General features: G+C 34.4%; 2 protein-coding genes and 1 long non-coding RNA gene across 3 annotated transcripts; 1 reads left to right on the forward strand and 2 right to left on the reverse strand.

The window, feature by feature from the left end:
* Nucleotides 1-2,912: 2,912 nt before the first annotated feature.
* On the forward strand, nt 2,913-9,610 carry LOC139083344 (uncharacterized). The gene is made up of 3 exons (XR_011539983.1): nt 2,913-3,145; nt 4,191-4,270; nt 9,342-9,610. It is a non-coding gene; the product is annotated as an uncharacterized lncRNA (long non-coding RNA).
* On the reverse strand, nt 5,544-6,452 carry LOC103546719 (putative taste receptor type 2 member 33). The gene has a single exon (XM_008513545.1). The coding sequence runs from the start codon at nt 6,450-6,452 to the stop codon at nt 5,544-5,546; it is 909 nt and encodes a 302-aa protein (XP_008511767.1).
* Nucleotides 9,611-10,642: 1,032 nt separating the features above from the next.
* LOC103546718 (putative taste receptor type 2 member 33) lies at nt 10,643-11,551 on the reverse strand. The gene has a single exon (XM_008513544.1). The coding sequence runs from the start codon at nt 11,549-11,551 to the stop codon at nt 10,643-10,645; it is 909 nt and encodes a 302-aa protein (XP_008511766.1).
* Between the last annotated feature and the right edge of the window lie 7,555 nt (nt 11,552-19,106).

Genomic DNA, 19,106 nt, shown 5'->3' on the forward strand with positions numbered 1-19,106 from the left:
TAAAGTGATCATCTAGTCATTCTCTACCAAGTTGAAAGGAACTGTTAATGGATTTTCTTTCTTGGCAGATAATCTATTGCTGGGCCATCACCACAGGCTCTTGTTATACGGCAAGACAAGGAGCAAGATTTGATCTCTAAATATCAATCAAATAAGCAAAATGTAATCCATCATCACAATAATGCAATCCTATTCCATGACTCAATTTTTCAGTAGTCTTTTTATTCTACTTCCAATATTGGAAACAGGGCTTTGTGCCTAAACTCTGTGATTTTAAGATCTCCCATAAATAACTTGCTCAAGCAGTGCACTTAGAGTAAAGAACACTCAATTTCTAAATGGATTCAGTTTGACTTGAATTTTACTATTTACTAAGGTAAGTTACCCACAATGATCTTTAGGAAATTACTTGGACATTGTCCGACATATGTATGTAAACACTTTAAATATAAATCATCAAATGTGATACATAATAATGATGATGATGATGGTGGCAGCTAAATGGGAGAACTCTAACTGACAGATGTGTCTTCATCCAGTTTTCTAAGTAGTAGAGTTCACTATGATAGGAGAACACTACCAATCTTCTCCATGTTCTTATGATAAATACATCATTCTCAGCATTGGGGCTAATTGAAAGATTAACTTCACGTACTACTTCATCAAGAGTAACTTAAAATCAATGTGTTTCTGATGATGTATTTGCTATTTTTTCCTTTACTTCTTTCTAAAAATTATGACAAAAGTGATCTCAAACAAATAGTTCTTTGCTTTTATTGCAATTTCTTAGACATGTACGTTTTCTAGATAATAATACAGTATATAATCTTTCTTTTATATTTTAATAGCACCACTATCAAGCAAAATTCTCCCACCTACTTATTTGCATTCCCACCTACTATGAATAAATCTGAATTATTTTATTACAGCAGTCAGAGTACTACTACATCTGTACAAACATATCTAAACATTGCATTGCATAACTGTTATGTTTTACAAATTACTTTTCTATGTCTATGTCTTTTTTTCTCTAACAAAGAACTAAAAAGTTTGTAGATCTGATTTTGTCATTTTCATTATTGTGTAGTATTGCATTGTATCAGTATGCCATAATTTATCTATTTTCTGACTAATGGACATTTGTATGACTTCTCAATTTCAGCTATTAAGAAAAATAGTGATGTATACAGTTTTGCACATATATCCTGGTGCACATGTACCAAAGATTTTTAGTGTATTAGAATGAGACTGCAATTGATGTCTCTTAGGATATACATCTTCACCTTAATGACATAATTCTATACTGTTGCATAAAGATGTTTTACCAATTTATAGTCCTATGAATAATGTATGAAAATTCCCACTGCTTCAGATCCTTTCCAAAATTAGTAAGATGTGACTGTTATGTATACTTTTATGTTTAAATAAAGTATTATTACTCTTATATTACCCTTAATATTTTATAACCCATTTTCTATTCTAATTTTGAAATTATCTTTAGTTTAAAAATTGCATTACTCGTTTTCCCTTTCTATGACTATTTCATATACATTTATTGATATTGTATTCTATATTACTTACACATTTATTAATAATTTATTATACATTTTTATAATCTTTGCCTCAAATAATCTTTTATAAGCAAGTGTTATTATAGCAAAGATATTTCATTAATCGAACACTAAGTCAGATCACTTTAAGACAAAATGATTAGTTAACAGCACTTGTAAGGGAAATTCCTGTGCTGTTTAACAACACCCAGAAGGAGACAGAAAGATTGAAATTGAAAATGAACCTACAGTCTTCTATTATTTTCTCATAGAATATAGGAAGCCCTTGTAAACTCTACCTATGGAGAAAAAGTTTGGCTTTTCCCATAGAGAATTTAAGATGCTACTGTAGTCTCAGATGATCTGTCTCAGCTCACTGTTTCCCAAAATTATAATTAATGAGTGGCCTGAGGGAAAGATGGTTGAAATCACCATGACAAACATCATAACATGATACCTCTGTACCTTAAGGAAGATCCAACTTGCTATTAGAGTGGAAATAAAGCAAATTATCAAGAGGGGGAATAAGGTTTTCACCATTTTTATGGCCCTTTTATGGCCTCTGTGCTGGAGTCCCTCATGCCCATCAAGTTGACCTGCAAATTCTTGGTGTGTCTCATCAAGGACAGGAGCAAAAGGAGCAAAGAAGTCAGGGACAGAAGAAAGGGGATAACATAGGTCAAACTAAGAAGAAAGCTTTTAAGATAGAGCATTTTATTTACATCTAAATGCAAAGTCATGTTTCTTTCGTGTACTCTACAGATATTCATCCACAACTCCTAAGAGCATCCTGCATTAAGAGGTTAACAGACAACAAGAAGAAAGTTCCCAGGAAAAGCATAAGAACCACTTTGTTCACTCTCCACTACAGCTAGATGAAAAACAAGTGGGCGAAACTGGCCATCTTAAGGAAGCAGAAGATGCTTAGGCAGGTGGCAAACCAGGTAGTTCAGTGATCAGTTAGTGCCCAAAGAATAGTAACCACTTTTATTGGTTTCCTGGTGGCATACAGATGTGAAGACAGTGCCATTATAAATGAATCAGATAGTGTCACCCACGGTTGAGTGATTCTGGCCATACCAAGCTGGTAAGGATGAAATCAGCTGATGAGACCTTCCCATTCTTGACCCATTCGATGCAGTTTACCAGTCCAATGAACCCATTTCCCAGTATTCCTAAGATGAGTTCTCCTGTTGCCATGACAAGAAAGGAGACCTTCATTCCAACTCATATTTCTCAGGAAATATTTCTAATGTTATGCCTTAATGACAGCTTTAGACTACCCAGTTGCAGATTGGCATCCATTTATGACATATTTATAAATGTTTTCATCATAATTCCAGAACTTACAGTCAAAATTCTGCCATGTCATATAGTTTGAGAGATCTTCATGAAAGAATAGTTCATTCTATTTATATTGTAATTCCAATGCTAAACCAAACAGTTCTGTTAAGAGAGACAGAGCTTCGTGAATACCTTTTTTAGTAGTTCGAGTCACCTGCTATATAATTTCCAGAGTTAATGATAATGTCTACTTATCCTTGGCACCAGCTGCAAATTTTCATTTGTGCTAATGACTAAACATATGAAGTCAGGTTTGTAAACATGCAAATATGAGAGAAATTATTTTCTATTAATTTGTACTTTCAACTCCTGAGTCATACGTTTGAACACAAATATTTTAGATTTGAATTTAAATTGCTAGAAAGAATTTTAATTTAAAATTAAAATTAATGTATAACTAAAATTAATCTTAAGTTTTAATAATTTAGTCATTATTTGTTACTCATCAATAAGATCCTTCTACCTATCTACTATTTTTATTGATTTAATATGATTTATAGAAATAATTTCATGTAATTATTTCCAGTTCAAAGAATACATGCAAGTGCTAGAGCAAATAACTGTAAATAATTAGTACATAACATTGCAGGAGCTAAATCAGATGTTAGAAGCAAAATATACTGGGGATATACATGAGTAATCTACAAACACTACCGTGAAGAATCAATTATGGGTTAACAAGGATAGAAATATGTAGTTGAAACTTAAATTCTTTAGAATTTATGAAGAGATAGAAAAAAGAGCTGATATTCAATACTGATGTAAGGACATTACAAATTATAAAGTGACATGAACAAGCTACGTCATGCTTCTAAACAGAGGAAATTCTTTTGTTTTACAATAACTTATTGGCTATGTCAGTTGAATTAATAGGAAGTGCCCTCCATCTGCCATGTCCTAAATTCCATGTTCTCCTCTTCTTTCTTGGATATAGAGAGACTCTATTTCCCAGCTTCCCTTGCAGATGATTGTGGCAACGTGACTGAATTTTGAACAATGTTGTGTGAGTGAAAGTTAGGTGCACCATTTACAGGCCTGTCCCAAAAACTCTCCCCATGAACCCTCCTCCTTGAGCCTTTCTCCTCCCAGCAGTCTAGAATGGAGATGCCTCCAAGGCAACCTTGGAAGCCACATGTTAAAGATGGCATACTTTTGATCAGCCTAATTCCCTGGATAACTTGCATACTAAAGGCTCCTCAGACACAGCAGTATTGCTAAGAGAGCAATATTAAAGGTATTTTTTATTTGACTCACTCTGTTGTGGAGCCTATTGGTGACAATATTTTATCTATCCAGTCTAATGCAGAAATTGGAACTGAGAGGCATTTGAATGGTGAAGAAACAAAACCAGGAAATCCATGCGACCTGCAGACTTTGTGAGAGTTTCATTTTCATTGATTTTCCTGTCCTAACATGGTTTATTCACCTGTTTATTTAGTCATTCAAATATTATTTGGACCAAGTATTCTATGGGTTGGCTTTTATGTCCTGGGAAGTCAGAAGAAACAAGATAGACAAGATCCTTGCATTATACTGCTTATATTCTACTGGGGCAGATAGATGACTAAAAACAAATGGATAAATCAGATGTGGAAATGATTTATCTTAAGCTTTACAAAATGTTGTTAAAATTTCATAGTATTAAGAATTAAAATAGACATGCAAATTCAGTTGTCAAATAAGGTTATACATTTCTTTCTTATAATGCAACTTGCTAGCCATCTACTATTTCATCATTTTTCACAAGATTGTAATAAAACAGATCTTAAAGATATTGCCTATAGTTATTAAACAGACATCATAGATACAATTTTAATATATGCAGAATTGTCATTGAATTTTGTACCATAATTTATTACTATTCTTATTGTGAATGTATTTTTAAGATAGGGAAATTGTGTGTGTTCTTATCTGAAGTTTGAAAAGAATATTTAGTTGGCAAGATGGAAAAGATAATTGGCAATTCAGAGGCCCAAAGGTGGTTTAGGGGAAAACTGAATAATTTGGCATCAGATCTCAACTTCAAAATAGGTCTTCTTAATTCAAAAACTTACCAAATGACTTTCCTCACTGCATATGAAAACACAGCAGCATTGAAAACAGGCCATGATAATTTTTCTTTCCTCTTCATTCCTATTGTAGAACTTGATTTTTTATAAGCTTTTCATCTACTTGTATTAAATCTAACATTCTTCTTCAGTACTGTTTTTGTACACATATATAAAATTTATTTTAAGTATGTTTGTCAATCTTGAATTTCATTGTGTGCATCTTTTCCTAACAAAAGTTCTGATAGTTCTCTATTAACCATGAAGAAAGAATTCATGGTGGAATAATTTCTTTCCCAAATATGTATCCTCAATGTGCGATTTAGAGTTGAATATCATTACCATCCAAAAGATTGGAGGTTCAAACAATAAAATCTAAATACACTGTGGTACATACATTTCATCCAAATTACAATGGAAAGTAGCAATGATCACCTGAGATAAGTTGTCAGTTCTTAAAAATGCATAAATATATCACAAACTCTTCCATTAAAAGAAGATAACATAGAATATGTATGTGAAATACACATTGCTTCCTAATCCTGAGGAATTTTTTTACAATATTTTGTAAAATTATATTGCTTACCTCAAAAAAAATTGATTAATGGTATGGTAACCTTATAATCTTTCTTATGTTTTTCAAGTATGATCTTAGCTTCTTGTTTTTCCAAATCAGGATAAATGAGTGGCTTAGAGGATACAACATTGCAAGAACCTCACAAAGCATGACAAATAGTTGATTCTTCAGCCTTTCAGAATTCCAAACTGAGATAATTAGAGCCAGGAAGTAACTGACATGTAGCAGGAGAAAGGAAACCACAGTTTGCATGGCTCTTATGTGGACCCTGGTGCTGAGATCTTGGGATCCTTTTAGATTCAGCTGAATTTTCTTGAGATGTTTCCACAGGGAAATGATTAACAGCAGACAAGATGTCAGGGAAATAGAAAATGGTATGAAGTTTACTAGTGTGAATAGAGTCATAAATGAAAGGTGAAAAACGCCCTTCAATTTGGTCTTCTGAGTGATGTTTCCTTCATATTCATTAGTCCGCATATTCTCATCTAAGCATAGCACTGTAATATGAGGAACCAAAAAGACTGGAGTCCCCAAGATTATTACGAGAAGTATACTTTTAACTCTCTGCTTTAGGTAAAGAAATATAAAGCTAGAGAAATTAGCTATCTTGACCAAATAAAATATGCTGAGGCTAGTAGCAAACCAGATGTTAAAATGGTTGCTTACTGCCCAGGCAACATGAACAACAGTTCTTACTTCTAAACTATATAAACCTGTACGGAGCACAGCTGTATACCAATTTATTAATATTACCCAGAGCAAACCAATTCTGGAGATCGCCAGAGCTGTGAGAATTTGATCAGCTGAGGACATCCTTTGTCTCTTGACCCAGTCAATGCAGTTTACCAGTGCTATGAAGCCATTGGCAAAATTTCCCAGAATAAATTCTGTCATTATTAGAACAGAAAAAATGTTTGGTAGTAAAGCTACCATGTCTAGAAAGAAAAAAAAGCCAAGTTTAATATCACAGGTCGTGATACCTTTAATATTTGGAACTTAACTTCCATGTGCAGCTGAAACGTCCAGTAAAGTTGTTGTGTCTTTCAAATTCTGTGACCGATGTCAAGCAGGAAAGTAACATACTATGCTGATGGAAGAGCTCAATACTGTCTTATGAAAAACATTGTTACTCCCAAAACAGCTCAAATTGACTCCTGTTTATAGAACTGTGTGTCCTTGCCATGGGCTGGATTATTTCATAACTGATGTTCAAGTGAAAGCTGAATTCTCATTTGCGAGTATGTAAATAAGGACATACTGTTTTGCAATTTTTTCCTTGTTGAACCTCTCCATAATTTGTGTTCAGCAGCACTAGTTGTTAGCAAAATTTAAAAACCCAATGGATAAAAGATACAGCAAATGTCTCAAGTTTTAGAGGGAGTTTGCTTATAACTAGGATTATTAGCACTATGTATTTATTTATATTTTAATGCCAGATTTATGGAAAAATTTCAAGCTTTTCCTATCAAAAGCATCCCAGATTTTCTTGGGAACTTCAGGAAAGCCAATAGACCCTAAATGCTGGTTGCTGAACGCTAATACATATGTATAAATTTCTTATTTATAAGCTTATAAACACACACACACAAATTCACACATACAGCTCAGGGATGGAATTATTGTCCCATAATTTCCAAAATGGAAAATCAGAGTCAGGAGTTCATCTAGGTTTAAATCCCCCTTTTCTCCCATGCAGGGTTTTCAATCCATTATTCATAGCTATCAAACGTCTCTCTCATGCGTAGGTCTTTGATAAAGTTTCAGAGTCTATTCAATATTAAATGTTAACATTTATTTGAAATATTTAACTATTTTGTAAATATTCCTCCTGCACTTCAAAAGAATATGTGTTTTCCATTGCATATTCTAGATCTTTCCAATATGAATATCTGGGGTATTTTCTGTTTAATTCATTTTTGACTGTTTTATTTTAAGATTAGTAGATGTTAAAATCAACCTCTACCCTTGGATTTTTTGCAATTTTAGTTTCTGTAGCACTTATAATTGTTTTTAGCAGAGGATCTTGGAACCAGACAGCCAGGATGGAAAACCCAACTTCTCGGCTTCACGCGTCTCTGATCTTGGACTCTCTTTTAAAACCACTCTCTGCCTCAGTATAATCATTGGTAAAGGGCAGATAACAATGCTATGCTCATCCAGTGTCTTCATGAGGAGTGAGCATCCTGTCTGTGTAAAGCACGTTCCCTTCCGCCTGTCTGCCACAGAGCAGGCATGGAGGTTTGTTGCTTACTCATTGGATCCTGTGGTATTTGATACTTCAGAGTTAACCTGTGAGGACTCCCACTTAGGAGTACAATGTAGCAGGTTGAAAAAGACAAAATTTCCTCCTACAATAACAAAGATACAGGGGATAAATGGCCAAACGGTTTTAAACTCATCAGAGAGCTGTGCAAGGAAGGAGGACCAACCAAGCTGAAATCTGGAATGAGGAGAGCCTATTCAGGTAAAGAGATGATCAGTATATTCAGCGGAATCTCTGGCAAATTCCAGCAGGGTTTATTTGTAGAAAGTGAAAAACTTCCTAAAATATGTATACGGAAATACCAAAGCACCCAGAATAGCCAAAAGAATTATTTTAAAAGCAGAAAAACATTGGAGGATTACAGTTCCTAATATCAAAGTTTGCTACTAGGCTGCATTAATCAGGATAGTGTGGTTCTCTCGTGAAGACAGACATATAGATCAATGAAACACATTTGAGAGCCCAGAATAACATTTATATTCATTGTCAAATGATTTCAAAAAAAGTATCAAGGCAATCAATAGGGATATGATAGTGTTCCTAAGATGAGTTCTACTGTTGCCACGACCAGAAAGGAGGCCTTCATTCCAAATGACATTTCCATGAAAATATTTCTAATATTGTGCCTCATGGACAGCTTTATAGTTAAACAGTTGCAGATTGACATCCATTTACGATGCTTTTTATAAATGTTTTCATCATAATTCCAGAAAGCAAAGCCAAAATTCTATTATGTGATATGTTTTCTGAGATCTTCATGAAATACTTCATTCTCCTTATATTGTAATTCCAGTGGTAAACCAAACAGTCCTGTTAAGAGAGACAAGATTCATGTATACTCCTCTTATTACTTTCAGTCAGTCACTATGTAGTTTCCAGAGTAAACGCTAATGATGTCCACTTAACTCTGGCAGCAGCTGCAAATTTCCATTTGTGCTAATGAGTAAAAGGATAAAGTCAGGTGTGTAAACATGCAAATGTGAGAGAGATTATTTTCCACAAATTTATACTTTATCTCCCCTGAGGCATACATTTGAATGCAAGTGTTTTAGATTTTGAATAGTAATTGCTAGAACAAACATATTTTAAAATAAAAATTAATTGCATAATAACTAAAATTAATATTATATTTTAAAAATTCAGTCATTATGTGTTACTCATCAACAAGATCCTTCTGCCTCTCAAGTATTTTTGTTGATTCAGTATGATTTATAGAAATAATTTAATGCAATTATTTCTAGTTCACAGAACACATCCAAGTCTTAGAATAATAACTATAAATAATTAGTACTTAATATTTGTAGGAGCTAAATCAGAAGTTATAAGCAAAATATCCTGGGAATAATCATGAGGAAGCCACAAGTGCCACACTGTAGAATCAGTTATGTTTTTAGGAAGATAGAAACATTTACATTGAACTTAAATTCTTTAGAATTTATGAAGAGATAGGAAAAAACAACCTATATTCAAGACTGAAGTAAGGACATATATCGATTATCAAAGTGACATGTATAAGTTACACGGTGCTTGTAAACAGAGAAACTTCTTTTGTTTTACAGCTCCATACACCTTTCTCCTCCTGGCTGTCTGGGATGGAGATGACTCCAAGGCAATCTTGGAATCCACAGGTTAAAGATGGCAAACTTTTGATCAGCCTGATGCCTGGGACAACTGCCTACAGAAGCTCCCTCAGACACAGCAGTATTGCTAAAAGAGCAACATTAAAAGTATTTTTGTTTGAGTCACTTTATGTTTTGAAGCCTATTGGTGATAACATGTTCTCTACATGATTAAAAACAAATCAATAAAGTGGAAATGATTTATCTCATGTTTAGATAGTGTTGTTAAAATTTCATAATACTAAGGATCAATATAGAAATGTAATTCAGTTGTTAAACAAGGCTATAAATTTCTTTCTTATAATAGAACTTGCTATCAATAATATATTAACATTCTATTTCATTTCCAAAAGATTATAATGAGACAGATCTTGAAGATATTCCTTATAAGTATTACATAGACATCACAGATACCATTTTAATATGTGCAGAAAAGTAATTGAATTATGTACCATAATTTGTTAGTATTCTCACTGTGAATATGTTTTTAAGATGGGGAAGATCTTAGTGTTCTTATCTGAAGTTTAAAAAGAATATTTAGGTAGCATGATGGAGAACATGATTGGCAATACAGTGGTCCAAGGTGATTTGGAGGAAAACTGAATAATTTGATATCAGATCTCAACTTTGAAAGAGGTCTTCTTAATTAAAAACCATAAGAAATGACTTTCTAACTGCATATGAAACATTGCAGCATTAAAAGCAGGTGATGATTGTTTTTCTTTGTTCTTCATCCCTATAGTACAAGTTGATATTTTTCTAAGCGTTTCATCTATTTAAATTAAATGTAGTATTCTGCAGTACTGTTTATTGCACACATATATAAAATTTAATCTAAATATGTTTGCCACTCAAATATTATTGTGCGCATCTTTTCTTAACAATAGTTCTGACTGTTCTCTACTAACCATGAAGTAAGAATTCAAGAGAAATAACATCTATCCCAATCATACATTCTCAATGTGTGATTTAGAATTGAATATCATTACACCCAAAAGATTGGAGGTTCAAACAAAAAATCTACACACACTGCGGTACATAGGTTTGGTCCTAATTACAATGAAAAGAGCAACGATTTTCTGAGATAAGTTGTCAGTTCTTAAAAATGCATATAGATCATAAATTCTTCAATTTGAAGATAATAACATAGAATAAGTATGTGAAATACACACTGCTTCCTAATCCTGAGGAATTTCTTACAATATTTAGTAAAATTAGATTGCTTACCTCACAAAATTTGGTTAATCGTGTGGTAATCTTATAATCTGTCTTACATTTTTCAAGGCCTTTCTTAGCTTCTGGTTTCCCCAAATCAGGATGAATGAGTGGCTTGAAGGATACAGCATTCCAAGAGCCTGGCAAATCATGAGAACTAGTTCATTCTTCAGTCGATTAGAACTCCAAACTGAGATAACTAGAGCCAAGAAGTAACCGGAATATAGCAGGAGAAAAGAGAGCACAGTTTGCATGGCTCTTATGTGGACCTTGGTGCTAGGATCTTGGTATCCTTTGCCATTAAGCTGCATCTTCTTGAGATGTTTCCATAGGGAAACGATTAACAGCAGAAAAGATGTCAGGGACATAGTAAAGGGTATGAAGTGTATTAGCGTGAATAGAGTCATATTTGAAAGGCCTACAACATCTCTCAATTTGGTCTTCCGAGTGACGTTTCCTTCATACTCTTTAGTCTGCATAGTCTCATCTACGCACAGCACTGCAAAGTGAGGAACCAAAAAGACCAAAGTTGCCAACAGTATTACAAGAAGTAAACTATTAACTCTCCACTTTAGGTAAAGAAATATACAGCAAGAGAAATTAGCTATCTTGAGCAGATAAAATATGCTGAGGCTAGTAGCAAGCCAGATGCTAAAATGGTTGCTTACTGTCCAGGCAACACAAACAATAATTCTTACTTCTAAACTACAAAAAACTGAAGGAAGCACAGTCACATACCAATTTATTAATATTACCCAGAGTAAACCAATTCTGGAGACCGCCAGAGCTGTGAGAATTTGATCAGCTGAGGACGACTTTTGTCTCTTGACCCGGTCAATGCAGTTCACCAGTGCTATGAAGCCATTGGCAAAATTGCCAAGAAAAAATTCTGTTGTTATTAGGATGGAAAAAATGCTTGGTAGTAAAGTTATCATGTCTAGATTTAAAAGAGAGAGTCTAATATCACTGCTTGTGATTCCTTTAATATTCTGACCTTAACTCCTATGTGCAGCTGATTTCAGAATGTTCAGTAAATTTCTTGTTTCTTTTAAATTCTGTGACTGATATCTACCAGGAAAGCAACAAGGTATGCTGAAGGAAGAGCTCAATGAAAAACATCGTTACTTCCGAAACAGTTCAAATTGACTCCTATTTATATACTATGTGTCCTTGCCATGGGCTGGGTTATTTCATAACTGATGTTGACGTGAAATGTAAATTCTCATTTGTTGGCATGCAAATGAGATGTTTTGCAATGGTTTCCATGTTTAAACTGTACATAATTTGTGTTCATCAACATTAGTTAGCAAAATTTAAAAACCCAATACATAGAACATACACTGAATTTCTAAACTATTAGATGGAGATTTCTCATAAGTAGAATCATCGATATTATGGATTTATTTTTTTTAATACCAGATTTCTGAATAGAATTAAAGCTTTTCCTATCAAAAGTATTCATGATTTTCTTGGGAACCGCAGGAATGGAGTATACCCTAAACTTTGGTTGATGAAAACTAATAGCTTTGTTTACAAGTTCATGAAGACACACACACAAATTCACACGTACATCTCCTGGATGGAATCATTGTTCTACAATTTCTAAAATGTAAAATCAGGTTACGGAGGTCATCTAGGTTTAAATCCCCCTTTTCTCCCATGCAGGCTTTTCAGCTCATTATTCATAGCTATCAAACTTCTCTCTCATGCTTAGGTCTTTGATGAAGTTTCTCTCTTGAGTCTATTTAACTAAAATATTCAGGGATTTTGTAAATATCCCTTGGGTATTTCATAAGAACATGTATTTTCCATTACAGATTCCAGAGTTTTCCATATATGAATATCATTTTTTCTCCTTAATTCATTTATGACTATTTAGTGTTTTTTAAGATTAATAGGTCTTAAAATCTGCCTCTACCCTTGGATTTGAAGCAATTTCCGTTTTTATAGCACTTATAATTGCTTTTAGCAGAGGATCTTGGACCCAGACTGCCAGGATGGAAAACCCAAATTCTTGGCTTCGTATATCTCTGGTCTTGGACTCTTTTAAAACTACTCTCTGCCTGAGTACAATCGTCAGTAAAATGCAGATAGTAATGTGATCCTCATCCAGTGATCTTTGTGAGGAGTGAGCATCCTGTCTATGTAAAGCACGTTCCCTTTTGCCTGTCGCTACAGAGCAGGCATGGAGGCTTGTTACTTACTCATTTGATCATGTGGTATTTGATACTTCAGAGTTAACCTGTAAGCACTCCCACTTAGGAGTCAAGTAGTAGGTTTAAAAGGCAAAATTTCCTCCTAAAACAACAAGGATACAGAGAACAAATTGTCAAAATTATACGTTAAATTCATCAGAGAGCTGAGCAAGGAAGGAGGAGAAACTCAACTGAGATCTGGAATGAGGGGAGTCTTTTCACTGAAGAGATGGACTTATATTCAGTGCAATCCCTATCAAATGCCAGAGGGCTCTATTTTCAGAAAGTTTTCCTAAAATGTATATGGAAATTCTTCTTTTAAAAGAGAATTTTTTTAAAAAGAACAAAGTTGGACCATTACAATGCCTAAGGTCAAAGTTTACTACTAGGCTGCAATAATCAAGATAGTGTGGTACTCACATGCAGACACACATATGTGGATGAAACAAAATTGAGAGCCCTGATTAACAATTACATTCATGGTCAATTGATTTCCATAAAAGTGTCAAGGTAATCAATGGCAAAATGATCTTGTTGTCAACAAATGAAGTTGGTACAATAAGATATTCAAATTTATAAAGATGATTCAGGTCCTTATTTCATATCATACACAAAATGAACTCTAAATTGATTGTAAACCTAAATGTAAAAGGAACAACTATAAAGTTTGGAAGAAACCATAGAAGAAAAATTTTCTAAACTTAGGGTAGGTAGACTTCTTAGATAAAATATCAAAATCATGATTCATAAAATTAATGAACTAATACATTGGGCTGCGTTAAATTGAAACTTTTGCTCTTTGTGATTACTGTTCCCTGATGTTCACAGCCTGTGTAATTCCTTACCCAAAGTGTGGGTTGGATCTGTGACTTATTTCTGGCCTGCAGAATGCAGCAAGCATGAAGGAATTCTCATATAATTAACATCCCAGTTCAACTGATTTTGAGTTAATCAAGGGAGATTATCCTTCCTGGACCTGATGTGATCCGGTAAAGCTTTAACAGAGTGGCTGGTCCTCCCCTGATTGAGAGAGATTCCTGCCGGCCTTGAAGAAGTAAGCAACCACATTATGAAGTGCCTGTGGAGAGGGCCACAAGAAAATGAATTCTGCCAATAACCTCAGTGAGCTTGTAAGTGGATTCTTCTCCAGTGAAGCCTGTAAATAAGAATGCAATATCAGCAAAGCTTTTATTTCAGTTAGGTGAGATCCTGAAGCAGAGAACACAGCTGAACCTTGCCCACACTCCTGACCCCAAAAATCTGTGAGATAATACATGGATTTGTCGGTTTAAACCACTAAATTTGTGATAGTCTATTACATAGCTGATGGATAATTCTTAAAGAACAATACAGTTTGCCTGTATCCTCAGGTGTCATTCAACATATAAATATGCATCTGATTTCATTATAAAATTGGGAAATTATAAATACATTGTAAATTATATAATTATAAATATATACATATAGCCATATAGAAAAGATTCTATTCAAGAAATATGTTTTAAAATATAAGAAAGTCCAATCGGTGAATGTAGAAAAAGATATTTTAAACTCCCCAAACATTCTTAGCATACTTATTTTCCCTTTTGAGAGTCATTTTTTATTGAGTTTATGTTTTCCTTCCTTTTAAAAAGCACTTCAGCTGCCCCCGAATCCTAACAGCAGCTTGCTTCAGCTTGCTGTTTCTCTAAATTAGGATAAATAAATGGCCTAAAGAATGGGTAGATGCTGTTAATTTACCAAATGTCAACATCAACTTGTTAGGGGACAATAAATGGCTGTAAACTATTATAAGAATGAACACCATATAAATCAAAAAGAAAAAGATGAACAAAGTCACCATTCTCATGGCTTTTCCATGAGCTTCATTCTGGGACCTTGGGACCCTGCGATACTGAACTCCATCCTCCAGATGCACCTCCCAAGAGAAAGAAGTAACAGAAGAGCCAATGCTATGGAAAGAGTTATGGGCATGGTGAAGTCAACACTGATGAACACTAAGAAAATAGTAGTTTGTGTTTTATACACATTAATCCTCTAAGTCTTGTTTATTTCTAAATTTAAAATATCAGCAACTATATGATCTATCACTGGGATGCTAAAAAGTAAAAAGAGCAAATACTGCAGATAAATAATGCTAACCACCCTGTTAATTCTCCACTTTAATCAAAGAAAAAGAAGATGTAAAATGTAGTAATCTTCAGGAAACAGAAGATGCTGAAGCAGGTGTCAAACCAGACATTTAAGTGGTTGATCGTGACATAAAACAGAAGATTGGCTTTTCCAATTTGACCATTCTATGTGGCTATGCAGACAGCACCAGCAGAAATGAATCAATCAACCCCATGATCAAGAAACACGTTCTGTTTATAGATAAGCTCATGAGGATGAGGTTAATGAAGATGATTTTCCTGTGTCTTACCCAGATAATGCAGTTCATTATTCCAATCAATCCACTTCCCTAAGTATCAAGTATGAATTCCATAGTTAAAACAACCAAAAAGACATTGTCCTGTGCACTTGACATTTCTATTGAGTGAAAAATTACCATCCTCAATAGCACTATTGATCAATCGATGGATTCAAAACTAGAATTTTTTGTGGCGCTTCTTTGTTTTTGTTGGGGCTTCCATTCCATTTCAATAAACACCAACTCCTATTATCGCACTGGTCCTCAGCTAACATTGTGAAAGCCATTTCAGTTCATTTAAAAAGTCTTAGTTTGTGATATCCTTGACAGCAAAAGTGGATATTCCTCTTTTTATAGTAATATGTACTGTAACTTATGTTCTAATGTGAGTGGAAGAATAGAATTTAGTTTGCTTACATGCCACTGGAGAAAGATTCTGTTTCATTGTTTCACCTTCTGCCCTCCTCAAAAATGGACATTGAAAAAAGCCCAAAATCCCAAAGTAGGAGATTCTAAGAGCCATCTTCAGAATTAAAATTGATTTAGAAAACTGAATTTAGAGATGGAAGTTCATCATCACCTCACAATCAGCATCATCATTCACTACAATACTGTAATAGGAATCAAATAAAAAGCAACAATAATTCACCTCTACCTAGGCTGGAGGATCTCAGGTGGCTGAAAATAATTCATAAATTGGGAAAACTTGGCAAAAATGAATCTCAGTAGTTGAAGTTCAGAAATAAATATACTATTTTTATCATAATACTCTTTATTTTGATAATCACAGTAATACTGATCAATATTCTCTAGATATGTCCTTACATTCATGACTTGTTTTCAATGCTACTATGTTTTCAGATGCAATTAGGAAAATAATTTCTTACAGTTTCTGAATTAAGAAGACCTTTTTTTTTTTTTTTTAAAGACTTTATTTTTTCCTTTTTCTCCCCAAAGCCCCCCGGTACATAGTTGTATATTCTTCGTTGTGGGTCCTTCTAGTTGTGGCATGTGGGACGCTGCCTCAGCATGGCTTGATGAGCAGTGTCATGTCCACTGCCCAGGATTCGAACCAACGAAACACTGGGCCGCCTGCAGCGGAGCGCGCTAACTTAACCACTCGGCCACGGGGCCAGCCCCATTAAGAAGACCTTTTTTGAAGTTAACATCTGATGTTAAATTATTCAGTTTTCCCCTAAACTACCTTGGGGCCTCTGAATTGGCAATCGTCTCCTCCATTTTGCTACCTAAAAATTCTTCTCAAACTTGTGATAAGAACACTCAGATCTTCCTTATCTTAAAAATGTATTCACAGTAACAATAGTAATAAATTATGGTACATAAATCAATGACTTTTCTCCATATATTAAATTGGTATCTATCATGTCCAGGATTAAAAAAAATGCTTTTCAGTAAATTTATCGTGTCTAAAAAAAAAGCCAAGTGTAATATCATTGGTTGTGATTCCTTTAAAGTTCTGACCTCAACTTCTATGTGCAACTGATTTCTCAATGTGCAGTAAAATTCTTATTTCTTTTAAATTCTGTGACCAATGTCAAGTAGGGAAACATCAGGTTATGCTAATGGAAGGGCTCAGTGCTGTCTTTATGAAAAAATATTGTCACTCCCCCAACAGCTCAAATTAACTCTTATTCGTATACTTTATGCCCTTGTTGTAGGATGGAATATTTCATAACTGATGTTGAAGTGAAAGTAGAATTCTCATTTCTAGCATTCAAATAAAGACATATTCTCTTGCATTCCTTTGCAAATTTTTCCTAGTTTAACCTCTCCATAATTTGTGTTCATCAACTTTGTCATTTAGTAAAATTTTAAAAGCCACTACATAGCATATATGGTAAATATTTAAATTGTTATATGGAGCTTGATCATAACTAGGATCATCGTCACTATGGATTTTTTTTTTTTAATGTCAGATTTGTATAGAAAGAATCTAAGCTTTTCCTATTCAAGCATCAAGGTTTTCTTGGGAATCCCAGTAAGGGCAATACTCCCTAAAGTCTGATTGCTGATAACTAACATTTATGTACCAAATTTATGTTCCACAAGTTGATAAGCATGCACCCACACACACAACACATCTCATGGATGGAAAGAATTATTATAATTTCCAAAATAGAAAATGAGTCTCAGGGAGGTCATCTGGGTTTAAATCCATCTTTTCCCATTTAGGCTTTTTAGTTCGTTATTATTAGTTATCACTTATATCTCATGATTAAGCCTTCGATAAAGTTTCCCTCTTGAGTCAATTTAATATTTAAATATTAATTATTTAATTAAGACATTCAGAAATTTTAAACATATTCCTTGAAAACTGAAAAAGAATATGTAGTTTCCATTGAAGAGTCCAGACTTCTTTATGTGTAAATATTCTGTTTAATTTTCTCTGTTTAATTCATTTTGACTACTTAACATTTTTAAGATTGGTAGATGCTAGAATCTGCCTCTACTTTTGGATTTTATTCAGTTTCAGTTTTTACAGTATAACTGTCTTTAGCAGAGGATCTTGGGAACCAGACTGCCAGGAGGGAAAACCCAGATTCCTTGCATCATATATTTCTGATCTTGGGCTCTGTTTTAAAAGTACTCTCTGCCTGAATATAATCATCCCTAAAATGCGGGTGATACTATTATCCTCTTTGGGGAATTTTGTTCTATAATTTATCATGGTTATTGTTTCAAGTATGTATACAACAGTTAAAGCTCATCAAAATATATACTCAAAATGGATATACTATATGTAAATTATACCTCAATAAGGTTAATTTTAAAGTAAACACAATAAATTAAAACGAGGGTAAAACAAAGACTTTCAGGCAAACAAAATTCCAGCAGGACCTCACTAATGGAAATTCTAAAAAAGATGCTCTTGAAGAAGAAGGAATCTTACCCCAGCTGGAAAGTCAGAGATATGAAATCACCCCTACCATCTGCTGTTTTCCCATTAATGAGTCAAATACATCTTTGACACATTCTAACTTTATATTTCTAGGAGATTCATGTTTTCAACTTTTTGAAAATTATGCTTTGACTCTTCATGGCCAGAGGATGCCCAGGTGGATTCATGTGATAGAGCCAACTAACTAAATCATGTGGCCAAAGAAAAGTCAGTTATAGGCTGTTTAAGCCCAGGCACGTCTCTTCCAGGCTCCAAGTAAGTCCCAAGGGGCAAGAGAATTGGATTTTCACCAACTCGATGTTTCCCTTTTCTTCCTGAATCTGTGTTTTTATTTACGATTCTGAATGTTGGCCAGTTTGGTTGTGGTTCCAATTTGTGCGCTGTCATTGTATTATTCCTCATTTGTGGCAGCTGTGGTGTACAGAGCCTACCATGGTCCCCGTGATTACTGCTCCCTGATGTTGACACCCTGTACAGTTCCCTTCCCATAAGTGCAGGGTAGGAAGTGTGATTCACTTCTGGCCTGCAGAAAATGGCAAGCATGAAGGGGTTTTTAAATATGTAAGATCCCAAATCAACTGATTTTGAGTTAATTGAAAGGGAAACTACCCTTCATGGGCCTGTAATCAGGTAAAGCTTTTAAAAGAGTGGCTTGGCCTCCCCTGAGTGAGAGAGATTCTTGCTGGACTTGAAGAAATAAGCAGCCATGTTATGAAGTATCTGTGGAGAGGGCTGCAAGAAAACGAATTCTGCCAACAACTTGAGTGAGTGTGGAAGAGGGTTCTCCTTCAGTCAAGCATGCAGATGAGAATGCAGTATTTTCAAAACTTTGATTGCAGCTGGGCAAGACCCTGAAGCAGAGAACACAGCTAAGCCTTGGCCAGACTCCTGACCCCAAAAAACTGTGAGATACCAAACATGAATTTGTTGTTTTAAGCCACTAAATTTTAAGTTATCTGTGACAC

Source organism: Equus przewalskii, chromosome 5 (assembly GCF_037783145.1).
Source record: "Equus przewalskii isolate Varuska chromosome 5, EquPr2, whole genome shotgun sequence".
Classification (NCBI taxonomy): domain Eukaryota; kingdom Metazoa; phylum Chordata; class Mammalia; order Perissodactyla; family Equidae; genus Equus; species Equus przewalskii.